The 27,953-nt window shown below is 42.1% G+C and overlaps 2 protein-coding genes across 5 annotated transcripts; both read left to right on the forward strand.

Annotated features, from left to right (window-relative positions):
- On the forward strand, positions 1-8,778 carry LOC8064654. Of its 4 annotated transcripts, none has more exons than XM_021453279.1 (15): positions 1-147; positions 403-552; positions 675-791; positions 868-952; positions 1,493-1,601; positions 1,703-1,770; positions 1,875-2,000; positions 2,082-2,539; positions 2,882-3,085; positions 3,182-3,242; positions 3,740-3,853; positions 4,473-4,586; positions 4,661-4,727; positions 6,764-6,877; positions 8,295-8,778. In XM_021453279.1, the coding sequence occupies exons 1-13, from the start codon at positions 50-52 to the stop codon at positions 4,724-4,726; spliced, it is 1,770 nt and encodes a 589-aa protein (XP_021308954.1). In that variant the 5' UTR covers positions 1-49; the 3' UTR covers position 4,727; positions 6,764-6,877; positions 8,295-8,778. The 4 variants fall into 4 exon arrangements, with proteins under 4 accessions (XP_021308954.1, XP_021308953.1, XP_021308955.1 ...); XM_021453278.1 differs by having other exon boundaries at positions 8,315-8,778; XM_021453281.1 differs by having other exon boundaries at positions 6-147; positions 423-552; positions 8,315-8,778.
- Positions 13,568-24,216, forward strand: LOC8064655 (ferrochelatase-1, chloroplastic). The gene is made up of 10 exons (XM_002459944.2): positions 13,568-13,909; positions 14,069-14,156; positions 15,004-15,319; positions 15,764-15,907; positions 16,089-16,190; positions 21,707-21,810; positions 22,216-22,342; positions 22,794-22,946; positions 23,143-23,243; positions 23,671-24,216. The coding sequence occupies exons 1-10, from the start codon at positions 13,588-13,590 to the stop codon at positions 23,984-23,986; spliced, it is 1,773 nt and encodes a 590-aa protein (XP_002459989.2). The 5' UTR covers positions 13,568-13,587; the 3' UTR covers positions 23,987-24,216.

The raw sequence follows: 27,953 nt of genomic DNA on the forward strand, positions 1-27,953 counted from the left end.
CTTGTTTGGTCTGTTAAATTATTTAGGTGGGATTTGTTAAATATCTGAGATGGCAGAATGTCAGATACAAGACTGGAAGCACCAGCACCCTTCAGCTCCAGACTCAGTTAGTAGACATGAAGCATCGATACCAAGAACAAGGCAAAGGTAAAACTGATGACAACATATCATTTCTTTTTCTAGTATTTTGAGCTATGGAAACTTCTGTTGCATTACCCCAAGGACATTAGAATCCCGAATTGTGATTTGATCCCTATGATTTTTCCCGTGGAGATAAATTGAGTGAGGTTCTGTTTGTAAAAGCACCAATGAACTATATTTGTTACCAAACAATTTCCTTTTAACTGTTGATGCCAACAATCATCTGCTTAGTGCGACTCATTTCCCCTATCTCATTACCAGAAACATTTTTGGTCTATTAGCTCAGCGGGAGCTCTCACCTCGAACAAAAAACCAAGCGAAAAATCTTTGGACCAAACCTCCAAGACGTGATGCTTGTCCTGTTGAATTAAAATTTTGGGGCACTGATGCTCGGCATGATCTCCTTTCTTGGTAAGTGATCCTTTTTCTTACCAAAACAAGTTGCATATTTATGAGTTGTTTTTATAAAGGCTTAAACTGTTTTCTTTACTTCTAATCGATTTTGTCATCCTTTTTTGACCCTCTTTTCACAGGGCTGAATCAGAGTTCTTGCGTTGGTGGATTCCCAAATATTGCCCTCTTCTGCCTTCTTCGAAGGCAACTATCGCAGCTGCATTTAGTCCAGATGGGAGAGTACTTGCATCCACACAGTAGGTTAATTAACTTGCTGAATGTATGATCTATAAATACCAAAGAACATATAGACTAACTTCGCTTTATTCCCAGCGGTGACCATACTGTCAAAATAATTGATTGCCAAACTGGGAAATGCTTGAATGTACTGTTTGGACATCAGCGCACTCCATGGGTGGTACGTGATGTAATTCTTATTGTATTTTGTTTCCTTATGTGCTTAAACCACTTCTAAATAGATACTCAAATAGTAATTTGTTTGTAATGTGTTTTAGTGACCAACAGTTTAAACAATACTAAGTTACAGTTGTAAAAAAAACAGTTTAAACAATACTAGTTTGTCCTCTATGTTTTTATGCTGCATATTTTCTAAATTTATATTTTTAAAACAGGCGTAAGTGTCTCAGATTTGATGTATATGTTAAGGGAAACAATACATCTTGACAAACAATGACCAATAGATATAAAAAATGTGCAAGGGGCCTTTGAGGTCGTCGTCTTCCTCCAAAAACACACTGCTTGTTGGAAATTGAAACACGCACCGTTTGCTGGAGATTGAAAAATACACTGCATATTTTCCATTTCACAACAAACTTACTACTTCAGGGAAGCATTATAAAGAGAAACTAGAGATTTGTTTCTCAATTTGAAAAGTATCATTTGTCACAGACCAATATCATTCTGAGTATGTATGTATTAAAGTGGTTTTCTGTTGCAGGTTAGATTCCATCCTCAGCGTTCAGATATTCTTGCTAGTGGAAGTTTGGATTGTGAAGTTCGTCTCTGGGATGCTAAAACATCTCGCTGCACTGCAGTACTAGCCTTCTGTAATCATTCTTGACAAGCCAATTGCCATAGTAACTTTTTCCCTATTTATGGGTATTTCTAAAGTAACACGCTCTAATTTTTATTAACATTTGTTTCACAGATAGGCCAATTGCATCAATTGCATTTCATGCAACAGGGGAGCTTCTGGCAGTTGCATCAGGTCACAAAGTGAGAACTGTGTTGAATTTACTATAGTATCTATATTTACTTGTTTCGCCATTAATTGTTAAAATGATATATACTAATGTACAAACTATAAACACATTTTTCAGTTGTTTATATGGGACTGTAATAACCGACGTGAAACTTTGGAACCTCCAATCATACTAAAAACCCGTCGTTCACTGAGAGCTGTGCAGTTTCACCCCCATGGCGCGCCATATCTACTTACAGCAGAGGTCAATTTTTGTGTCCGCTACATCCACACTTTTCATAGTCTAAATGGTTGTGATGAAACTCATGGGTAGGTCCATTTACAGGTTCACAACCTTGATTCTGAAGATTCAACGATGACCCCTGCACTTCTGAGCAATTATTCCTTCAGAGACACACCTCTCCTTGGTGGTTCTGGGGTAGATAACTTGATTAGTGAACTATCGTACATGCATAATTTTGAGCAGGTTGGTGCTTCATCATCAGTTCCAGTCACTACTAGCAGTTTCGATGGGTCAAGGCTACATGATACCTCAGGCCATCATCTGACGACCTCTGTACCTGGTATTGGGAGTTCCCTTCTGGGTACTCATACTGCTGAAGCTGAAGCTCCTGCTATCTCATTAAGTGTTGGGGCAGAACAAACTACATCTCTGCTTGGTGGTGGCACCGAATTACCTTGTACGGTGAAGCTAAGAATATGGCGTCACAACATGAAGAATCCATTTATCGCATTAGGGCCTGAGGCATGCCTGTTGACAATTCCTCATGCTGTACTTTGCAGGTGCCAAATGTTCCTTCTTTCCCCCCTAAATGTTCTTGTGCATCATCACCACTAACTAGATCTTTTGATGTCCCTTCTTAATGTATAACGTATTTGATGCACTAGACACAAAGGCTGATTCTTTACTCTTTTTTCATGCTAATTCTGAACTGCTACATACTGTTGTTGGCAATCAACTTCTATATGTTTGGTTACACCAGAAAACAGTAACAGCTACAATTTGTATCATTTGGCTGTGTTGGTAATATTGTGTAGCACTTATATCATCTTTGCTAGATTTCTATTGCAGCTGAAGTTTGAGACTTATTTACTTACTTGAAGTTTCTGTTAAATTTTCTGCAGCGAAATGGGTACCCATTTTTCCCCTTGTGGGCGATTTTTTGTTGCTTGTGTTGCATGTGTGCTGCCACAGAGAGATGGTGACCATGGAACTCAATTGCATGAACATTATGATTCTGCTGGGGCTGGAACATCACCAACTCGCCACACCCTTCCGTCTCGTCAAATTATATATGAGCTTCGGGTTTATTCTCTTGAAGACGCAACGTTAGTTTGCTTGCTGTTTTTTCCCCCATCAGATAACCTTTATCTAGCTTTCATTGCAAATGGACCAATAATAAATATTTTGTTACACCCATATAGATTTGGAACAGTTCTTGCATCTAGAGCAATAAAGGCTGCTCACTGCTTAACTTCCATCCAGGTTATTTTCCTTGAACCTTTGTTTTTCGGGGTTGTGTTATTGTTTTATTTACGAGGTGTGCTTGTTTGAAGAGGCAAGGCAAATGTGTTCCTATTGATTCCTTTCTAGGGCAATGTAGGCAGCTCACCGGCAAACTGCACTTTTGTCCAGTTTAAATTTGCTATCATTTATTTTTTAGGTTGTTTATTTTACTTATCTACCATTTGTTTTTTATAGGCAGCAAACTGCATATTTGTCCAGTTTGCCATGTATTTTTTTAGCAACAAATATTGAGTTCTCATCTCTTCTTTTCTGAGAGCAACTAAATCGTGTTGGGTGATTATATATCAATTATGTGGACTCAGTGAATCAATCTGTAACTGATACCGTTAGCGTTGGAGCAATGCAGTATAGATTTTATATGTTATACAAATCTGCAGTTCTGATTATTTAATTTGGATGTACGTGAGTGAATATTGTTTTTTTTCCTGTGTTGTAATATTTTTCATACACTGCAGTTTTCACCCACATCAGAACACATACTATTGGCATATGGTCGGCAACATAGTTCACTGTTGAGGACCATTTTCATCAGTGGGGAGACCAGAGTTCCTATGTACACAGTCTTGGAGGTATATATGGTTAACTTCCTCTAAACCATATGTTGCTTACTAACTATTACTGCTGTTCCAAATTATATGTCATTTTATCTTTGTCCTAAGTCTAAATTTGAACATTTTTTTTAGAAAAATGCACCAACATCTGCAACATCATATTAGTTTTGCATTTATTTGAGCTTGTAAATGTAAATAGATTTTTCTAAAAACTTGGTCAAAGTTAGTGAAGCTTGACTTAGGACGAAGCTAAAGTGACCTATAATTTGGAACAACGGGACTAACCAACAACAGCAGCAAAGCTTTTTTTGTTCCTAGCAAGTTGTGTTAAGCATGTTGATTACTAACTAATAAGTATATGAATTAATAATCTGTTATGGAATATCTGACCAAACTGCTCTCATAGTACCTATTTACGACACTTGAAAATAGATGCACTTTATTCATTGTAATTTACATTTCAGTACAACCTAGTGGTTTGAGAATCTAAGTATTAGTACAACCTAGTAATTTACATTTCAGTACAACCTAGTGGTTGAAAATAGATGCACTTTATTCATTGTAATTTACATTCCAGTACCACCTAGTGGTTTGAGAATCTAAGTATTAGTATCATTGTTGTTCTCCACTACCATAGGTGTATCGAGTTTCAGACATGGAGCTTGTAAGAGTTCTTCCTAGTGCTGGAGAAGAAGTCAATGCTGCATGTTTTCATCCTTCCCCTGGATCAGGTCTTGTTTATGGGACTAAGGTGAGTAGCAAGTTAAGATCAGCTACAAAAATGGAATAAATATATGCTCTGCTGATGCTTCTGGTGTACAACAGCAAGGAAAGGTTAGGTTTCTTCAGCATCATGGTGCAGTATCCACTCGCTGGGGAGAATGTTCATGAGGTATTACTTTCCTACCATTGAAGGTTTATTTGGATTAACTACTCCGCATGGGGACTTGGGGGGATAGTTAGTTTGAGTCCAATGCCCATCAGGACTACTCCCTCTGTCCGTAAAAAAAGAGTCATTCTCGCTTCCCAAAATGTCAACAACTTTTAACATTGACCAATACTAAAATTTATGGAATATAATTAGTACCGTTAGGTAGATCGTTGAATATCCTTTCATTTTTTTAGATAATGGATAAAATATCCGGTTTCATCTATCCGTAGATAGAATCAGACCAATTATTACAACGACCAACTGACACAAGTTCGGCTGTACAAATAACAGCCCCTCATATGACCACTGGAAAAGGGAAATAGTCCTGTCTTTGTGCGAGCCATCCGTTGGAACTATAAAAAGCTAGAGCCAACGTCTCGAGGTGAACTGCTGCGGAGATAAGATGATCTTTGAGATCTTCATGCCGCTGCAAGCTCGCCCATTGGCGTAGCCAGTGAGTTCCTCTGAAGAGTACCTGCAAAAGAGATTTAGGTTTGCATTTATCAAAAACTATTGCATTCCGTGTTAGCCATATAGCCCACAATAAAGCTGATGCTGCTGTTAATAACAATGTATTATATTTTTTATTACTTGATTTCGACCAAGACTCGAACAAGTCTCTGACACTAGTGGGTGGTACAATACCAAAAAGAATATGAATAGAGCGCCACAAGAACTTGGCGTAGAAGCAATCCAAAAAAAGATGTTGAATTGTTTCTGGGAGATGACAGAGACAACAAGACTTGTCTCCATGCCAATTCCTCCTAGCTAAGTTATCTTTAGTTAAAGTTACTCCTCTCTTTAAGTACCACATAAAGACTTTTATCTTCATTGGTAACTTTGTACGCCAAATATCCTGTGGAACTCGCTCCCCATTGTTAATTAAAGCAGCATACATGGACTTGACTATAAAGGCTCCCGAATCCTTTAAATTCCACACAAACACATCTCGTTCCTCCATTAAATTAACCTGTTGTAAAGAAGCGACAATTAGCTGCCAGTTTTCTAAATTTCTTCCCATCAAATTCCTCCGAAAGGAGATATTTAGATTAGGAGAACTCAGCACTGTCGCAATTGAGTCTTGTTTTCTTCTTACAATATTAAACAGTGCAGGGAACTTGTCTTTAAGTGGTTTGTTGCCCAGCCAAGCATCAACCCAAAATCTCGTTTGGGTACCATCTTTGACATTGAAATGTCCTAAACCTAAAAAGCTATCTTTTACATTCATAAGACTTTTCTAAACTTATTTGGAGACATAAATAGTACATGCATTTTCTACAAATCTAGTCAAAGTTGAGAAAGTTTGACCATCACGATTCCCATAGTGACTCTTTTTTAGGGACAGAGGGAGTATGATATGTACTTAGTTTGAATCTTGTCATAATTAGACAGAGTGCACTTCGCATTGGATCTTGATTAGCCAGGCTCCTTTTATTCCCTGTATGTAGTCTGGCAGTGTGAGTTATAAATAGAAAATGGCATTCAGATATCTATAGACGACCTTTTAGTTGTTTCACTGTTGCCAATTTACTGTTTGCAAGGATTGCAGTTTGCTACTAGGCTGGTACAGTAGTTTGACTTCATAGTACATTTCGCAGGATTGAACACTAAACATTGTTTCTCTATTATAATGTTCAATTGTTCAATAACAAGAAACTAAAAACTGGGGTTCTAAGATATGCAGCCAAGCTCTTGTCAGGAGGGGTTCCACTAGGTCTATCTTCTCGGATAACAATAACACTTATTTCAAGTACACAAGCACAAGCATACTAAGTTGATCTTAAGCTAGTTATGGTTGAGGCTGAAGACTTCATAGTCTGCTTGTGTTTGCCCAAGCTCATTCTTGTAGTAGCCTTGATCTTTACATCTTTACCATGCCCTGAAGTCCTGAACGCTCATTATTGCAACATGCTACTATTGCAGTATAATTTTTGGATTTTAATTGCTAGCATTGATCCACTCGAGATAACTTTCTGTTTCTTTGTTTGTCATTTTAGATTTAGAGCATGTGCTTTAAATGCAGTTCTGGACATATTAACTGAATCTCAGCATCACATTCTTATGTTGCTGAATCCTATCTTGATTGTGGCTTCTGCAACATCCTGGAAGAGGTTCCCTCTGTTCTTCTTTTATATGTTCATGTTCCAATTATGCTTGTACATATGTGGAAACAGAATGCCCAGGTTCTGGTTGTCACACAATTAGATGCTTTAATCTTCCATCGCTTACAAGTAGTTAATGTTCTATTTTATTCCAATGGCAAGCCTTGGATATAATCATGGTATCGGCTGGACAAGCATTTCCTTAAGGTTGCCATGCTCCCAGGCCATCATGAGTTGAACTGTTAGTTCAGTGCACTATTTAAATTCTGTTCTAGCGGTTTATTGCAAATTGTTGTAGAGCTTTAAATTAGAAAAAATCAATGTTGAGTGCCACTAATTATGTAGCTGTGTACAATTAACATCTTATATGGTGCATATGTTTAATGCTTAGGACCTAGGCATCATGAAGGGAGATTCGCAGTGCGAATTGTTTCAAACTTTATATCAAAATATCCAGAATAATATTATGTCTCATAAAACAAAAGTTGGAGACCTGCAAAACTCAATATCTATATGGCAGACAAAGGAAAATGTCATCAGTAGCTTTGAAACTTTAGCTAGATTTTACTCCCTCTAGTCACAAATGACTTTGGATATTGACATGGTCTCCAAGGCACGAATTTGACTACTTTTTGTTACAAACTATTTATAAAATATGGAAAAAGTATATATTTGTGAAACCCTGTTTCAAGAAAAATCTAGTGGTATCATTTTTCAAATATCCGAACTCAAAACAAGGTAATATGTGATCAAAGATTAGAGTTGTTGGTTTAAGACACCTCCAAGATGCCACTTTGTGACTTCAGGGAGTATTAGAATTTTTTTTTTACTTTGAGCAACTCCTACCCACCTCCTAAACAAGTCCCTATTCTAAATCTAGGGACTTGATCCAAAAAAAATCAATTCCAACCCACCTCCTACTTGGGCTCCCATTTTCCATGCCCTCCCAAATTATAGTTTCAGCCCCTCACATTTAAAACTCCCCTATCCAGTAGGTCACATCCACTTTCCTCTCCCCAACCATAAATCAAGACAAGAATTACAAATGGAGTTGATGTAGGATTTGTCAATGACAGGTGGGTCCCATGTGAGATAAGGACTTGGTCTGTTTTTTCTATTGGAGTTCGGTCTTAATTTGAGCCCCTACTTTTTTATCATAGACTATAAATAAAAGTTTAAGGGCTTAATTTAGGGACTTGGGCTGGAGTTGCTTACATCGACTATATTTGTATGTACATTGACTATGTGTCTATGCCAACTTTTTAATGGTAAACTTTAGTAATATAGTGGGTTTACGAAGGTTAGCACCGTTAGAGGGGTTTGAATTGTATGTTTATTTGTTAAAGGTTTGTCAACTGTCGACCCTACACATAAACTAATTTCAATGGCTGTTCCTTTGAAATGGTTTTTGCTTTTTTTGCTGAAGGTGGTTGAATGTTATTACAGGAACTTATGCTCAACTGAGACCATACTTTCATCTATCTCCAAGACCGAGAGGGCCTAACGGGAAACATCAGATTTCAGCCTCCAATTACTCTGATTAACGAGCCAGTCTTTGCAATACGGGCAACGAGGGCTAGTATTTTAGGTGCAGTGCAGTTAACGTGTGTAAGAAGCCCTGTCTGTTGAGAAAATGGACAAGAAATCGCAGCCTCATCCAGCATGAATTACCAACAATGGTTGACTACTTGTACAAGGAGACCCTAAAGGATACGGGTCGCCTGTATGAATATGGATGCGAGCCATATACCGACGCCTGGCCTCCCAAAGATGTGATGTGTGCTTTGCTTAGTTCGATGATATGATATTTTGTTTTTGAAACTGTTACCATTTTGTTCTTGTATACAAGGCTGCGAGTAAATGTATTTGATGGAAGGGAGCGCCGCCCCAAGCGCTCTCGTCTTAAACAATTGTCTGAGTGAAGCGAGGGCAGGGATGGGCATTCTTCCCCTTGGGGAAGGTTGTCTATACCAAGCGAATTGAGTGAGGCAGAGTGAGCTGTAGTTGACCGTAGACAGATTAGCTGCGCGTGTGAGTAATAAAGAACATGTATGCATGCGCGTGTAGGAACATAAATCTGGTGGGAACATACGCATCCATGTATGTACGCATATGTGCGTGCACGCATGCATTTCTCCGAAGGAGAAATTGACAAAACAACAGGCTGTTAGAACATGTGCTGCTATTAAAACATGCGCTGTACAGCCCTACTGGTATGACATTCCCACACACAGGGGAAGGAGCGTTCAAACTCTGAAAATCACCATTTGCGACCATTTTCACATGTCACCCTATCTCCTGCTGGGCAATTCATCAAACTTGGGATCTCATGTGCACTGCAGATTCTAAAAAATATGGAAGATATTGCCGCTACATTCTTTGATAAGTGTTAACTGAAACAATGTTGGGTATGTCAAGTATTTTTCAATAGTTCTATATTATTCCATCTATTTCAAATTACAAGACGTTTGGTTTTTCTATATACATTTTTTTCTGAGTAGAATGTATATTTGCTGCTGGACATCTTAATATCAAAATTGCAAATAACTTTTAATGTAAAAACTTACTTGCTAGGTTCTATCATATCTTAATCGGAAGGTATAGACATAATTTTTATTTAGTTTCCGGATTGAATAGATATGAGGTTAAGGAGCTTAGGTCTTGTTTGGTCAGGCTCCTCCTTGCCTCTAGTTTCCTCCTTTGGAGAAACTGTTTAGAAATTGTTTTTCACCGTAAAACGGAGGAGTTGAGTCGTTTTGGTTGTGACTCCTCCAAAATTCAGCTCCTTTGTAGGAGCCCCTCAAAAAGAGCCCCGCCAAACACTCTCTTAGTATGTCATGAACTATGATGAGTGAATCAATGATCCAATTTTTTTCTATCAAGGGCTCTAACAAAAACTGAGATAAAGGGTGTGTTAGTAACATAACTAAATGATGTGTATCATTCGTTAAAATATTTTACTCATTATTTACTGTGCTCTAACAAACTATTACTTTATAAAATTATGAGGTATTATAGACATTTTGCAAGAATAATCGAATCCCTCCTATCTGATATTAATAAACATTGGAATATGTGGAAAAAAAACACAAAGCACTATGCTGGTCTCTTTGGTTAGTCATCTCTATATTCTGCAGCCCTAGATCTAGTCTTTTACTTTTAAAAGTTGAAGGAGCCATGACTTTACTTTTAGAGTTTGTGGATCAAGGATTATCTGGGGAAAGTTCAAGAAGCTATGGTGCACGTAACACATTTCCTACAGTGATTTCTAGGGTTTTATAAAAAAATCATTCCTAAAAGGCTAGTATCAATAGAGATTTCATGTCACCGTAGTTTCATGACTCTCGTGTGTTAAAAATAGTGTAGACAAAAGTTACATGCCCATGAAACTCATTTCATTCCATGAAACATTTAGCATATCTCTCTTCATCGATGCTATACCACATCAACTTATTTAATATCCACAAAGTTAAACCTCTAATAAAACTAGCCTAAATACATTTCTTTCCCTCTCATTGTTTTCCCCTTCTCTAGCGATCACTACTATAGAATGAGGCATTGGTCGATGCCCAAAATCATCAAAAACCTCGGCCTTTTTGCGGCCCGGGGTTAAAAGCCCCTTTAACACCGGTTCGTAACACGAACCGGTGCTAAAGGGTTCTACCCAATGGCTACTGATAGGTGCTGTTGGGGCAGGGACCCTTTAGCACCGGTTCGTGTTACCAACCGGTGCTAAAGGGTCCCTTTTAGCACCGGCCAGTGCCACGGGCCGAGACAGAGCCTTTAGCACCGATTTTTAACATAAACCGGTGCTAAAGAGTCCCCTTTAGCACCGGTTTGTGTTCTGAACCGGTGCTAAACGTCCGGTTTATAGGCCGGCTACCTCCTTCTCTCTGCCCATTTGAAACCGAGAGCATCATTATTGTTCTTGGAGCTTCTTCTTGCTTGTTCTTCATTTGTTCTTCATCTCCGACGCCCATCGTTGATCTTCTTCGACTCCGTCATCGTCTCTTCGTGCTTGGAAGTGACTAACTTTAGCCTTTCTTGTCTTTTTCATGTTGTTTTTGGCTTGTGATGTTCCCATCATTTTTAGCTCAAATCCACTTTGTTTTTTTGAATCATTTACATGAATTAGTATCCATATATATATATATATATATATATATATATATATATATAGTAAAATACACTAGCGGCCCTTTAACTTGTCGCCCTGTGCCACTTTGGTCCATGAACTTGCAAACGCGAAAAAATGCCCCCTGAACTTGTCGATCCGTGCCACTTTGATCCATGAACATGTAAATACGAGAATAACACCGGCTGCATAGCACTGTTCTGCCACGTGGCCGCCTCTGGTAGGCCATGCATGGCACCGTTTATGGTGATGATGTCAGCACTTCTTTTTAAATTTACGAAATTGATATATTTTTATTCGTAGCGCCAAATATATTAAATAATATATCAATTTTAATCGCCTCGTCGAGCTCTTTCTATTGGTGTACTCCGTTTTGTTGTTTGAGATAGTTTTATTTAAACATTTTGTACAGGTTGATATCATCATAAAACATCTATAAATCAATTTTTAAAATTTTTCAATATTTATTTTGGCCTACAAAAAATCATAAAAGTTGCATTATTAATTAAAAGAGATAATTTTAAAACAACCAAAAATTATTAATGCTTGTTTTAAAATTGATACATTATTTGATATATTTAGCGCTACGAATAAAAATATATCAATTTCGTAAATTTAAAAAGAAGTGCTGACATCATCACCATAAACGGTGCCATACATGGCCTACCAGAGGTGGCCACGTGGCAGAACAGTGCCATGCAGCCGGTGTTATTCTCGTATTTGCATGTTCATGGATCAAAGTGGCACGGATCGACAAGTTCAGGGGACACTTTTTCGCGTTTGCAAGTTCATGAACCAAAGTGGCACAGGGCGACAAGTTAAAGGACCGCCAGTGTATTTTACTCATATTATATCATATTTCATGGTTGACCTATATATATATATATCATATTTCATGGTTGACCTAGTATTAATGTAGTTTGCAAGAATGAATTATAGTATCTTTTTATGATCTTAGAAAGTAGGATAGTTCAAATTAATTGGTTTATTAATATCACTTGATTTATTTTTATTACTACATAATGTCCATTGTATAATTTAGAAGATTTGTTGAAGTAACTAGACAAATAAAGGATATTATTAGGTTCTTCTTTAATCATACATGTTTACTAGTAAATGTGGAATTTATAATTGTTTAAAAATTGAGTATGGATAGTAGATGGCAACCGTGACCGGGTCTTGGTCTCTCAACGGGTTCAAAAGCGATACCGGCCGGAACTCCCTCTCATTACTTGTGGCAAGTGTGGGCAGAAAATTGTGATGGAGTACAAAGTGTCGAAAGAGGGAGTAAACAAGGATCGTATATTCTACAAGTGTCCGAATCGTAATGTGAGTTATTTTTAGACACTTGCTTATATATGTGCTTATTTTTTTAAATGATATTAATTAAACTTTGAGGTGGCGAGGGAGTAAACAAGGGTCGATATAGGTCCTGGATGTGGTGAGAGCAAGGATGTCTATGAGGTGGCGAGGCTAGTGAGTGTTTTAACTTTTAAAGGTGTAGGGGTGAAGGCGTGGCTAGAACTATACACTGCGAGTTTCTCTAATCCTCAAAGATACAGACCGATCAGACAGTTTAGGGGAGCACTCACTATACTATCGAAGTGCGAGAATAAGGATTTTTGATATCGTCGTCATGGTCATTGCTCTCTCTTGGGCCAGCGCTCCTGGCGTCTGGCGACGACATCACTTATGGTTACTTCTTCAGAAGACATGATACTTGTTTGTCTGGATTGCTATGTACACGTGATAACGTGCTTCTTTGTACGAGTCTCTTTGTACGAGTCAATTTATTGGCTTTTATCGTCGTAGCTTGTGAGCTACTAGTTTGTATTCTGGGACAGGAGTGCTCTAGTCTTTATTCCTTTGCTTTCACTATTTCAATAATAAGGCGTGTTTAGTTGGTGAACGAAAAAAATTCGCGACACTGTAGCACTTTCGTTTGTTTGTGGTAATTATTATGCAACCATGGATTAACTAGACTCAAAAGATTCGTCTCGTAAATTTCGACCAAACTATGCAATTAGTTTTTATTTTTATCTATATTTAATATTCCATGCATGTGTCTAAAGATTAGATGTGACGAGAAATTTTGAAAAATTTTAGGTTTTTGGGTGGAAGTAAACAAGGCCTGGTATAAGTTCCTTGTTAAAAAAAAAACTAGCATAGGACGAGAGGTACAAACAAGCAGTGTAGTGCCGACAAGACGTGCGATCACCGTCAAAACACGTGTTCAATAATCAATAAGCATTCCTCGTGGGTCTCATGAATCATGCGAGAGAAGAAATGACCAAACTGCTAGTTTGTACTAATGGTTGCATATTATGCCGACTTTATTTCTCATGATGTTTTTATTTTTTTCCTCTTCTTTTTTTTTCGTTACTTGGCTTGCCACGTTATACACTTGCTTACATGGTGGTGCATTTCAGGACGTGTTTAATTTGTGATCATAACTTAACACGTCACATATTAGTCATGTTATAATTTTCTTTTTCACAACTATAATTATATACTTGGCCATATTTTCCATGCAGATTATGGAAGGTTAGAGACAATTCGTGGAAACGACTGGCTGAAATGATGAATGGGGGCTCGCGGGCCTCCCGGCCTCTGGGTAGTTGCGGATTCGTCATTTCGGGCTGCCACGTTTGACCGTCCCTGCATTTTGTTTCTTCTTCGTCTTCTTCACACCACGACGAACCCAAACCAACCGAAAGCGGAAAGCAAACAGCAGACGACTCGACTCGAGAGGAAGAAGGCGCGAAGAAGACAGAGATCCACGCCCACGCCAACGCCATCACGCCACTCCCCGACTACTCAGGAGTCAGCAGGACAGCGAGCAGGCACAAGCAGATCTCCCTCCACGCTGCGCCGACCGCTCTTTCTTCCTCTCCGCCGCTCCCCCGGTTGGTTCCTTCTCTTCGCCCTTCTTCTTCCCTTTCCGCGCGTCTTTCCTGTTCATGGCGCTTGATGGATGCAGGCCGGGCCCCCACGTCCTCCGATGGAGGGTTGGCTTTATTGATTTTTTTTATATGTTCCTAAAATGAAAAAAATAAATCCTGCAGCTGCAGGAAGGATCATGGAGCGCGGGGTTCTGGGCTCCAGGGGCGCCGGCGCCGTCCGAATCTTGGGGATGGAGACCGGGGCCGCGACGTGAGTGCTCCTCGGTCTCTTCTCGTCTTGTCATTTTCTTTTGTGATCGGGTCCAGTCAGGTCTGGGATCGTACCGTGGAACTAACTAATTGAGTTTTTGTGATGGTTGGAGTGAAAAATGTTGTATGGAATCCTAGAATTAATTAATCAAATTTCCACTGCTCTTGGGGCTGTGAAGCCGTGGGATTCTAGCATTATTTATGATGATTTTTAGAATTTTATTATTTATGATGATTATTTGGTTCTCCGTTCTAATATTTCTTTTCACTAGTGATCCATTGTTTCCCCACCAGAGCAACCCTCATTTTGGAAATTAAGTACCTGAGTGAGATCAATTTCTTTTCGATCCTCAAACCAAGATATGTTACTAGAAGAATTGAGAGTATCTAATCTGCAGGCAAGATGCTATAATACTGTGGGTTTACAAGAAAGTGTATGGGTTTGTATTTTCTGCAAGAAGGTTAATGCTATGAGACGGTTTGTAAACCCACGGTATCTGTTATAATACTCAGAAAACTGAAATTCTATGAATTTAAAAGGATCTACTCGTAAGAATATATGTAGGTATTTAAGTTATATTGCTAAATCAAATTTGTTGCTAGCTAGTGGTGGACAATTTGATATGAACCGGTAGTAAATCAGGGCATAATGCTATTTAACACTTTATCCTTCACATCACAAATTTTACAATCTTTTTGAGATGTATGTGTTCAAGCTGACTTTAGATGATATCGCCACTGGGGATGACAGACAGAATGGCCTTAGTTTTCAAATTGGATGATCTGTTCTTGTGACATTCAAGCATGTTGTGGGTTCTATATTTGATTGGTTGTTCTACTATTGGCAGGTCATGTGGCAAAACAACCTCTATAAGTTTTACTGGTTCTACCAAACATGAGCAGAACTTGCATGAGAATGTTAAGCCGTCGCAATTTGCAACAAATGGATCCTCTCGTCTGGTTTACAGAAGTTCAGTACTTAAAAATCAGTGGAATCTTTCTGCTAGTTCTTCCTCTGCGAATGTGGTTACCACTTTTGATGATGACAAAGATGTATCTTCCAGTGTTGTTGAAGAAAAAATTGGAGTACTGTTATTAAATCTTGGTGGTCCAGAGACCCTCGACGATGTTCAACCGTTCTTGTTCAACCTATTTGCTGATCCAGTAAGTGGTCATACCCCAGTAACACCACAATAATAACTTCTCTGCCAGTGGACCTGTTCACTAATTGTACGTAGCCAATTTATTGAATGCTATCAGATAACTTCGAATGATTGTATGCAAGTCCTTAATATCAGCTTCTGAACTAATCAGCCTAGCAATTGTGGAGCCTAAAGGGAAAAAAAACTTTATTTGTGTCTTTTACCAGTTGAAGTTTTCATTTTAACTGTTTTCCATGGTAGTTGAATCTTGAATGAGTGCCAACTAAAACAAAAACTATTGCGGGTCTGTGCTTCTGAACATAGCAAATACCAATTTAAGATCTTTCATTAATTATATGAATTTATAAATTCAGAATCCCTCTTTCTTGTATGTGTCCGGAATTTGTTTTACCAATCGTTACAGTTCATTTTATTTTTTTTATCATAATTCTTTTCTATGTTTCAGGATATCATTCGACTGCCTAGGCTATTCAGGTTTCTCCAAAGACCACTGGCCAAACTTATTTCTACTTTTAGAGCTCCTAAGAGTAAAGAAGGGTATGCTTCAATCGGTGGTGGGTCACCATTGAGGAAAATTACTGATGAGCAGGTATAGGTTCACAAGGCTGACCGTGATGTGAAATTATTGTTGCATTTCTTTACTTTTGACCTGTTTTATTGATTGTGGTTTATCAGTTTGTTCAAAATTTGTTAAATCTCTGAATCTTTCAAGACATGTTGATAGCAATTCAGTGTTAATCGCATTCTGAGTAAAATAGCTGATATTTCAGGCAAATGCTTTGAAGGCTGCTCTGAAAAAGAAAAATTTGAATGCAAATATATATGTTGGGATGCGGTATTGGTATCCTTTCACAGAAGAAGCCATTGATCAGGTAAATTCTAGCACCATGCCTCTTAATTTTTTCCTCCTGTTAAATCTTTTTTTCCCGCTTTCTTTCTTTTATGTCTCATGAGTCATGAGCATTCAATCAGTTTCCAAATGCATATCATTCTAGCATCTAGCAGAAAAACCTTGTCACCCGTTCAAAAGACCATAGTGTTAGATATATGTATATCTAGGGGGTTAAATGTATATTGCTTACTTGTAACTCAAGTCATTATTGACTATATAATCAAAGCCACCCAACCCAAGGGGATGAGGTGTTTGCCATAATTCTACATGGTATCAAGCTACCGGGTCTATACCCTCCCGATCCCTACCCTTCCGCTGCCCTAACCCTCTGCCCGCCTCCACAGCCGCCGTGCCCTAGGGCGCCGCTGCTCCACCAGCTGCCGCCTCTCTGCGGCCGCTGCTCCACCTCCCACCATGTCTACCTCTTCTGCAACCTCTGCTGCCACCTCCGGCACCCAGGGTGCCGACGTCTCCAACTCTCTTGGATCTGGTGAAGGTGCCCCCATCATTGCGCCCCCCTACGCCGCCGTCAACGTGAAGCACCATGTTCCCGTCACGTTGGAGTTGGCTCACCCCAACTACAACAAGTGGGATGCCTTCACCTCCCTCTGCGGCAAGTTCTACCTCGGTGGCCACGACGGCTCCCTGGCTCCTGCTCCCACCGATGCATCGTGGGTCGCTGCGGACTGCGCTGTTCGTGGATGGATCTACGGCTCCGTCGCTGATGACGTCCTCATCATCGCCATGGCTCCCGAGCAGACGGCTCGTGACCTATGGGTCGGGATCGCAGATCTGTTCCAGGCCAACAAGGCGCTGCGTGCTGTCTTCCTTGCGGAACCGTTCTATTCGATGACACAGGGCGACCTCTCCATCGACCAGTTCTGTCAACGCATGAAGCAGACCGCTGATTCCCTCCGCGACATCGGCCACACCATCCTCGACTCCCAGCTCGTGCTGAACCTTCTGCGTGGTCTCAACCCGTGCTACTCCAGCACTGCCGACGGCATTGTCATCAAGGATGTGCTGCCATCCTTTGCTGCTGCTCGCAACATGCTCGTCCTCAAGGAGCTTCGCCTCGCCAACGAGTCCAAGGTGCAGACTGGTACTGCTCTCCTTGCAGGCCCTCCGTTGTCGTCTGCCTGCACCAACGCATCCTGCCGCTCCTCCAACTCTGGTTCTCCCGCTGCCCCTCCTCAGCAGCGTGCGGGGAACTCAGGTTCTGGAGGAGGCGGCTCTGGTGGTGGTTGCAACAACAACAACCGCCGTGGTGGTCGCCGTGGCAACGGTCAGCAGCAGCAGCAAGCCGGTGGTCCTCGGCAGCAGGCTGCCCAACCCGCTGGTCCATGGTTCTGCTTCAGCCCAGCTGCCTTCCAGACTGGGCAGCGCCCTGCCTGGCGCCCTCCTGGTGGTCCTGGCGTGCTCGGGCAAGCATCCCAGGCGGACACTGCCTTCGGGCCCCTGCAATACTCCATGCCGGCGCCCCCATCGCAGTAGCAGCAGTGGGATCCTACTGCCCGGGTTGCTGCTCTAAACCAGATGTCTATGAACCAAGGCGGCGCACCTTGGGTCATGGACATCGGCGCTACTGCGCACATGCACTCCCACGACGGTATCCTTACTTTCCGCTCCCCTCCTTCCTCCCCATCCATCATTGTTGGTGATGGCAACTCTCTCTCTGTCACTGGGCAGGGCAACTCCCTTCTCTCCACCCCTTCCTCGAACTTTGCACTTAATAATGTTCTTATTGTTCCATCTATTATTCGCGATCTCCTTTCCGTATGTCAGTTCACTCATGACAACAAGGGTTCTGCCGAATTTGACGCTCTTGGTTTTTCTGTTAAGGATCCTCAGACCAGTCGGGTGATGCTTCGCTGCAATAGCGCCGGCGTCCTCTACACCTTCCCTGCCGCCTCCCATCAAGCTTATGCCGCCTCATCCGACGTCGCCTTCCTGTGGCACGGTCGTCTGGGTCATCCTAGTCCAGCAGTTTTCACTCGCCTCCAGCATTTAGTCCCCTGTAATAAGAGCCTCACTAGCATCTGCCATGCCTGTCAGCTTGGCAAACATGTTCGTCTTCCTTTTAGTAGTTCCTCTTCATGTACCTCGGCTCCATTTGAACTACTGCACTGTGATGTTTGGACATCTCCTGTTTCTAGTGTTTCCGGCAATTCTTCTTACCTGGTTATATTAGATGATTACACTCATTACTGCTGGACGTTTCCCCTTAAGCGCAAGTCTGATGTTCATCAGCATCTAGTTCAGTTTTGTGCCTTTGCTCGCACCCAATTCTCGCTGCCCGTTAAGTGCTTCCAAGCAGATAACGACACTGAATTTGTGAACAATGCCACAAGAACCTTTCTCACATCCAATAGGATCCTCCTTCGTCTTTCCTGCCCCTACACTTCGGCCCAGAATGGCAAGGCTGAGCGTGTTTTGCGCACTCTCAATGACATAGTCCACACTCTTCTTCTCCACTCCTCCATGCCTTCAACCTATTGGGCTGGAGCCCTCGCCACCGCCACCTACCTCTTAAATCGCCGCCCGAGCTCTACTATCTCTCATGAGATTCCTTTTTCTCGGCTTTATGGACAGCCACCTGATCTGTCCAATCTCCGTGTTTTCGGGTGCCTCTGTTATCCATCCTAACCTTTTTGCCAACATTCCCCATAAGCTCGCACCACGTTCCTCTGCATGTGTGTTCCTCGGCTACTCGACCTCTCACAAAGGCTATCGCTGCCTTGACTTGTCCTCTTGTCGCGTCATCATATCTTGCCATGTTGTGTTCGATGAGACTACTTTTCCTTTTTAGCTAACACTGCAGGGCTCTCCTCTCCGGCGTCACTCGACTTCCTTGTCGATGACAGTGACGACCTTGCACCACTTCGTCAAGGTGTCGCACATCAGCCTGGCCGACTCCGCCTGGCGATAGTGGTTTAGTGCCCCTGTCCGGCTCGCCGCCTCAGCCTAGCGGGCATGGCTCCGTGCCCCCGTTCGGCTCTATGCTTCTTGATGACCCCGCCATCATCTCCTGCGGCCGTGTGGTTCCAGCCGTCACACCAGCGCCACAGCTCCCGTTGGGGTGGTTTGGTAGGGTCTTCGTCCGCCGTCCCAAGCCGCCCTCAGCACCTGCTCTGACCGCGGGCACCACAACCCCCGCTACTGGTGCGCTAGCAGGTGACCTCGCTGCTCCTGGTGCACAGCTAGGTGCCCCGCTTCCAGGAGGCCTGGCCACAGCAACCCCACCTGCTGCTCGTGCTACTACAAGGCTGCAATCCGGCGCCATCGTCCCATTGACTACAATAGCGCCTTCCTGTCTACCACCGTTGCCTCGCCACTACCAGCTAACTATTATAGTGTGCTGGCTGATCCACAATGGCGTGCCGCCATGGCAAAGGAATTTTAGTCGCTCGTTGACGACACCTGGCGTCTGGTTCCTCGTCCACCTCGCGCCAACATCATCACTGGCAAGTGGATTTTCAAGCACAAGTATAATGTTGATGGTTTGCTTGCTTGACACAAGGCTCGCTGGGTTGTCCGGGGTTTCTCTCAACAGTACGACGTCGACTACGATGAGACATTCAGTCCAGTTGTCAATCCGGCCACCATCCGCGTCATTCTCAGCATTGCTGCCTCGCGCTCTTGGCTGATCCACCAGCTCGACGTGAAGAACGCCTTTCTTCATGGTCATTTTCAGGAGACCTTCTACTATCAGCAGCCTCCAGGCTTCGTCGACCCTTCTGCTCCTGATCATGTTTGTTTGCCGCATAGGTCTCTTTATGGTCTGAAATAGGCACCTCGGGCGTGGCACCAACAGTTTGCCACGTATCTTCGACAGCTCGAGTTCCAACCCTCGGCGTCCGATGCGTCTCTTTTTATTTATAAAGATGGAGATAGTGTCGTCTACCTGTTGCTCTACGTCGACGACATCGTCCTGACAGCTTAGCTCAGAATTTGCGATGACGGATCTCGGCGCGCTTCACCACTTCCTCGGCATCTCCATCACGTGCTCGGCCGATGGCCTGTTCCTCTCCCAGCGACAGTATGTTGTTGAGCTTCTCCAACGTGCTGGCATGTCAGTGTGCCATCCCACCACGACGCCTGTGGACTCTTAAGTCCAAACTGTCCGCTGCTGATGGTCCTCCCGTCGACAACCCTGCTTTCTACCGCAGCCTTGCTGGTGCCCTGCAGTATTTGACACTCACACGTCCAGACTTGGCCTATGTAGTTCAGCAGGTATGTCTGTTCATGCATGATCCGTGAGAGCCGCATCTCGCCCTCGTCAAGCGCATTCTTCGCCTATGTCAAGGGCACCCTTTCGCAAGGTCTGCATATTGGCTCTCACGGCGTACTCTGATGCGGACTAGGCTGGCTGTCCTGACTCCCGGCGCTCCACGTTAGGCTGCTGTATCTTCCTCGGTGACGCTGGTCTCTTGGTCTTCCAAATGGCAGACCACTGTCTCCCGCTCTAGTGCCGAAGTGGAGTACCGGGCGGTTGCTCATGCAGTTGCCGAGTGCTGTTGGCTGCGCCAACTTCAGGAGCTCCATCTGCCTCTCCAGTCGACTACAGTCTTCTGTGACAACGTTAGCGCTATATATATATATGACAGCTAACCCTGTTCATCATTGCCGGACCAAACATATTGAGATTGACATTCACTTCGTCCAAGAGAAGGTGGCTCTTGGCGAAATACGAGTCCTCCATGTACCGTCGTCGTCTCATCAGTTCGCTGACATCATGAATAAGGGTCTTCCTGTACAGCTGTTCAGTGATTTTAGGTCTAGTCTGTGCGTCTGTCAATCTCCTGCTTCGATTGTGGGGAGTGTTAGATATATGTATATCTAGGGGGTTAATTGTATATTGCTTACTTGTAACTCAAGTCATTATTGACTATATAATCAAAGCCACCCAACCCAAGGGGATGAGGTGTTTGCCATAATTGTACACATAGTACCCTGATCGAGTAGCATATTTAGGGTTGTCCCTAATAACTCCTGCTTGTATATGCACTTGCTTGCCCATGTATGAGCTAACAATAAGCACATGATAGCTAATTCCATCTTTGCAACTAGCATTGGTTTAGATGGCTCCTTTGTGGTTGAGCCCAAAAAAAGAGAAAAAATGTTGTGAGAAATTGACAATGTGACATCGTTACTGCAATTGATTGTAAGTCTTTTACTTTTTTTTAGCAATAATGATATACTTAGGGTGGAAGGGTGTATCAGAAAAATAGTTTTAAGTAATCTTGGAACTTTAGACTGAAATATTTTTATTACAAGACTTAGAAGCTAGAATGACATGTATACTTGGAATGTAGTTATTTTGAATCTAATTTTCTTCTATGGACTTAATGTTTGCATTATTCTAGTTGACATTTTTTACCCGAATTTAATTTTCATATGTTCAAGTATTCCACCAAATGGTTTTCTAGTTATTCCTTGTTGTCCATACAACTCTTATTTGATGATTAACTATTTCTTGGTTTTGGTTAATAATAGATTAAGAAGGATAAGATTTCGAAGCTCGTTGTTCTTCCACTCTACCCTCAGTACTCCATATCAACAAGTGGGTCAAGCATTCGTGTTCTCCAAAACATTGTCAAGTAGGATCCCTTCTCCCATATGAGACGCTTTTATTTTCTCTAACATGTAGGAGAGCTGCATATCTTTTATATTAAGAAGAAAAAAGAGGGTAAAGAACCCAAACAACACACACACACACAACCACACCCCTAGGTACTGCACATTACATACACATTCTTTAACTCAAGAAACTACCACAACCAACAAAAACACTACCACTGACCATTTCCTCGCTGCAAAGCCACAAAGAAAAAAAATCCTTTGGTATCTGCTAGACTCCATATGTTCATCTCCTTAAATGTCAGCATTAGCAGGGTTGCTAGGTTGGGAGAGGCACCATCAAACATACCACTTCTAGCATATGAGAACCTATCGTCTTTGATGCTTCAACAACTTGGAATACTAATGCATAGGTTTCCATGCAGGGAAGATTCATATTTTTCTGGCTTGCCAATTTCCATTATCGAATCATGGTACCAACGTGATGGCTATGTGAAATCAATGGCTGACCTAATTGAAAAAGAGCTATCTGCCTTTTCCAATCCTGAAGAGGTGCCCTATTCGTAGTTCTACCTTCATCTTTATTCTACAGTTAGCAACAGAGGATTACTTATTTGATCTACACATTCCAAATTTCACTAGAGCTATTTACTAGCTATACAATTCCTTTCGAAGAGAATTTTATTGGAACTGTGATTTGACATTGGTTATAGGTATCTTTCTCTGGATAAACTTGACCAGTAATATACACAAATGTGTTAAGAGTAGGTAAATGCAAATGTTATTAGTAGATGTATAGCAAAAAATACTTCCATGACACTTTGTTTGTTACCTTTACTAGCATATTGGCACATTCTAACGTCCATGTTAATTTCTGAGTAGCATGAGATATTGTTTTTTTTCCTGAAAGCAGCATTGCAGTTAGTTTACAGATAATCATGCAAAAATTGTGCTGTAATTTCAGTCTGACAATACTTTTTATTGTTTTCAAAATAAATGGCAGGTTATGATATTCTTCAGTGCACATGGTGTGCCACTTACCTATGTTGAGGATGCTGGAGATCCTTACAGAGATCAGATGGAGGATTGTATTTCTTTGATAATGGGGGAGCTGAGATCCAGAGGAATCTTAAATGGTCACACTTTGGCGTATCAGGTATAGGCTATTCAAGTGATATGTACTTGTGTCACTAACAACTTCAAAGCTGTGTACTTATGTTTAAATGATCAAATACGATTACCTTGCAAGAAAACTAGAAATGGAAAATGCCAAATTCATAGAGTTCTGAGTTACCAGTTCTTTAGTTTTTCTGCTCACTATTTACTAGTGTTAACATTTCTTTTACATGTAGAGTCGGGTGGGGCCAGTTCAATGGCTGAAGCCATATACTGATGAAGTTTTAGTAGAACTTGGTAAAAACGGTGTGAAGAGCCTCCTGGCTGTTCCAGTAAGGTAATCAAGTTTAGTATTTCTGGCCATCTGGTTTTTTTTTTGTACAAATGAGATAAGCAACATGTAGCTCTATATGATCTTCGTTTCCTTTGGGATAGTTTACTCCATGCACTTCTCATGATACATGTTAGTTCCTCATTTCTGTTTGTATTTATCGCATTGGTATCTCTGGCACAATGTGTTTGCAAAAGCTTGCATGTTCCATTGTATTAATGAATGGAGAACTTATTTCAAACAATTTTAGAATAAGATGCCTCCCGTAAAATGATCTTTTGCATGAGAACTGGCTCAGTTTTTAGTTTTTGCAGTCCATGAATGTCTTGCTGGGGTTTTTTTGATATGCTAGTATCTGGTTTATTCTGTTTACCAGTGAAGATTATGTTGCTGTGATTATTGATGTAGTCTGAGCTATTTATGACAAATACAGCTTTGTGAGTGAGCACATTGAGACATTGGAAGAAATCGACATGGAGTACAAGGAGTTGGCTCTAGAATCAGGCATTGAGAACTGGGGTCGGGTTCCTGCTCTTGGATGCACTTCAACGTTCATCTCCGACCTTGCAGATGCTGTTGTCGAAGCCCTGCCCTCTGCTTCAGCACTTGCAACCAGAAAGCCTGAAGACACTGATTCCAACATGGACCTGATGCATTACCTGACCAAGATGTTCTTTGGCTCGATCTTGGCATTTATGCTGCTGTTATCACCAAGGCTAGTTTCTGCTTTCCGAAACACCATGCTTTAGGTTTGCTAGGTAAGCACTAAGCAGAAATGGTGTGATAGGTAATTTCCCAAAGCACTAAATTTTGAGATCGATAATGGTAAAACTGCAAGGAACTTGGTGCTCGTAAGTCGTAACTAGAGATCCTTAAGGCCACAAGGTAGGAGCTTGCAATTTGCTTTTTCTGATATTGTTCACAGAAAACATTGGTCTCATAAATGAATCTATGAAAGCATGGAACATTATAGCTCAAAGGTCCTTGTAGGCCCTTCTCGTTTTTGGATAATTTTACTTTGAAGTTGTCATGTGGTGCCGACAGCCGCCTAGAGACATGCATGGCCAGCAGCCGCCTGGGGACATGTATGGGCAGCAGGAGCTTGGGGAGGCTTAGGCCAGTCTCAATGGAGGTTTTATGCATATTAAATATGCTGATGTGGAACTATATTAATGAAGAAAGAGATAAGAGTTTTTATGAAACTCTTCTGCACTCTTTCTAAAATACAAGTGTTTTGGAAACTAGGCCATGAAACCCCCATTGAGACTGGCCTTAGGTGGCTGAGTAATTTAACAATCAAGGAGTAGTTGAGAGATTAGAGTTAAGGCTAGAAAGTTAATGCAAGGCTAGAATCAAGGAGCCAGCCTTTATATGTATCTAGCACTGAATCAAGGAATGAGCAAACCTATTCCTAATCTCCCGGTTCTCTTTTAATCCCATCACCTTCATCTTAATTTCACCCCCACTCCATAGGTCGACCAGGGCAACCTCCTGATGACATTACCAGCCTTGGCTACGAACTAAGGAGTCAAGGCCCTCAACGTCCTTGACAACCTAGCGATCCTCATCCACCCCTGCACCACCTCCACCAGAAGCCATTGTCGTGCCAGCTGCCATGCCACCATCTTCACCTTCCTCCTTCACTGCCTTCGTCTCCTTGCCCATGGCTGAACCCACCATGGCTGATTTGGCCAAATGCAAGGGCAGGTTGCTGCCATGCAGCAGGAGTGTCCAACAACAACCTCCTTCTATGGTTCCAGGGGATCGAGCAATGACGAACAACATGGTGATCGTCCTCCCCACTTCTAGAAGCTTGACTTCCCCAAGTTCGATGCCAAATCAGATCCACTGGTGTTCCTTAATTGTTGCGAGTCCTATTTTCATTAGCAGCGCATCGCCGTGGAGGTGCAAGTGTGGATGGCCTCCTACAATCTGGAAGCATGTGCCTAGATGTGGTTCTTCCAAGTCTAGTAGGACGAGGGCACACCTTCATGGCGCCGCTTCTCTGAGCTTTTAAACCTCAGGTTTGGGCCGCCAATCTGCTCCAACCCACTCGGGGAGCTTATGGCCCACCAAGACTAGTTTGAAGCTTTGCTCCCATGTGTGGGCACCCTCTCGGATGCACAGCGCATCCAAGCCTTCACGGTCGAACTGAGGCCACCTCTTAGCCTCGACGTCAAGCTCCACAACCCTCAATTGCTTGTTGTCGCCATGAGCCTCGCCCAAAAGCTGGAGCTGCGCGAACAGTGCGCTGCCGCTATTGCGCCGCCTTTTGCACCACCACATGACCACAACAGTAGGACCTCGTGGCGCCTCCACCACATCTTGTTCTACTAGCTCCACCTCTTGCCGCAACAATCGCAGGCACCACCCTCGCGGTGGAGGGCCGCCCTGTCAAGAGCCTATCGATGTCCGAGATGGAAGAACGCCACTGACTCGGCCTTTGCTTCAATTGCAACAAAAAGTTCAGGTGTGGTCATAACCAAGTGTGCCAGCACCTGTCTTGTTGGACCTGGCAACGACAGATGATGACAATGACGCTGCCTCTCGAAAAGCCCAACACTACGAAACCGCTGATATTGCTCCATGCGATCACTGGCATCCACACCAGCAACAATTCTAGTGTGCCTCCGATTGGGCGATGCCAACGTCCACGCCCTCATCGACTCGGGCTCAGCACACAACCTTATTGCCAAGGAAGTTGCTAGCCGCACTGGTCTACTGCTGCATCCGTCATAATGGCCAATGACGAGCGCGTGCCATGCACAGGCGCATATAGGTCGGTTGGCTATGATGTCATCAATGCGTATAGGCACGTGCCATGCACATGTGCGCCGGTCATCAATGACGAGGTCTTCATCACTAACTTCGTGCTGCCGCTGGCCGGCTATGACATCATCTGGCACCCAGTGGCTAGCTTCCATAGGATCAATTCTCTAGAACTTTGAGGCCTTCACCATGTCCTTTTGGTACAAGGACCATTGGGTCTACTTGCTTTTGAAGAAGTTCCGTTGGCAACCTCTAGCGCACTACCGGAGAGCCGGCCTTTGCCGTGTGTCCGAAAGTTTGCCGTGAGCAACACACGGCAAATGTCGGATTTGCCATGTGCTCTGCCTAAGCACACGGCAAACGCTAGGCACACGGTATACCTGGCCTTTGCCGTGTGTTGCTCACGGCAAACACCAGGCACACGGCAACCTCAAAACTTTAACGTGAGCAACCCACGGCAAAAGCAAGGCACACGGCAAAAACTAACTCCACACGAACGGCCAACCCCCCGCCGTCAACGTTTGCCGTGTGCGGCTGTTAGGCACACGGCAAAGCCTGGTTTGCCGTGTGCTTGTGGCTGACACACGGCAAACACAAACTTTGCCGTGTGCCAAGTGTGCAGCACACGGCGAACAATTTGTCTTTTTTTTTAGATTTTGCCCTCCAAGTTTTTTTTTTGTCTACACACTCACCATTTGTAACTCCATACTCAAATTTCATAAAATTTGAAACATGTTTGCTATATTTTTGCAGTTAACATTTAATTTCATTTTTCCGGATGCGGTCAAATTTGAACTACGACTCGGTGAAATTGTTGGAAAAATATGCGGAAAAAATGATTTTCATGTTACCCAACCCTGTCTAAGAACCCACATTCGAAATGGAAATGACTTTCGAATGCCGTGGTTAGGAGACACGACGCCGAACATGCGTCGGTACTTTTCAAAAATTCTAATAAATGTTATTTGATCCCGTAAATCCTGAAACTTGTACATATGTCATGTTATCATACATAGAGGTCATAAAAAAAGTTTGGGGAGATTTCGAACAAGTTGCCTTATATGATGTGTAGAAACCAAACAATCTTCGAAGAAGTTTGAGAGAGTTATGAGTGAAGGAGTATGAGTTGAAGTAGATTCGACTTTCATATTTGAGTTTGATTTCGAAACTTTTTCTGTAGGCACTACACCAGATAGGTTGTGTCGTGTGCACATTTGGGAATATTTCGGAATCGTTTGCTATTTCTTAATTATTTTCAGCATTTATTGATTTTGAAACGAGAAAATTCAAATTAAAGAAATAAACACATGAAATAATGGTGTAATATATTTGTAAACATGGAATATACATTGTGAAGTTCATTTGACAAAGAAATTACATAAAAAATTGATTTATTAAGTAAATATAAAATGTTGTTTAATATGTTTGTAAACATAAAATGCTGTTTAGTGTTTGCCGTGTGCCACTTTAACCAGCACACGGCAAAGAGGCCATGTTTGCCGTGTGCTCCTGATCTAGCACACGGCAAACCCCCCTCGGGCCTTATCCACGCGCCCCCGTGGCCCACGGCCAACACTAAACAGCATTTTATGTTTACAAACATATTAAACAACATTTTATATTTACTTAATAAATCAATTTTTTATGTAATTTCTTTGTCAAATGAACTTCACAATGTATATTCCATGTTTACAAATATATTACACCATTATTTCATGTGTTTATTTCTTTAATTTGAATTTTCTCGTTTCAAAATCAATAAATGCTGAAAATAATTAAGAAATAGCAAACGATTCCGAAATATTCCCAAATGTGCACACGACACAACCTATCTGGTGTAGTGCCTACAGAAAAAGTTTCGAAATCAAACTCAAATATGAAAGTCGAATCTACTTCAACTCATACTCCTTCACTCATAACTCTCTCAAACTTCTTCGAAGATTGTTT

The sequence above is a fragment of the Sorghum bicolor genome, chromosome 2 (genome assembly GCF_000003195.3).
Source record: "Sorghum bicolor cultivar BTx623 chromosome 2, Sorghum_bicolor_NCBIv3, whole genome shotgun sequence".
Lineage (NCBI taxonomy): Eukaryota > Viridiplantae > Streptophyta > Magnoliopsida > Poales > Poaceae > Sorghum > Sorghum bicolor.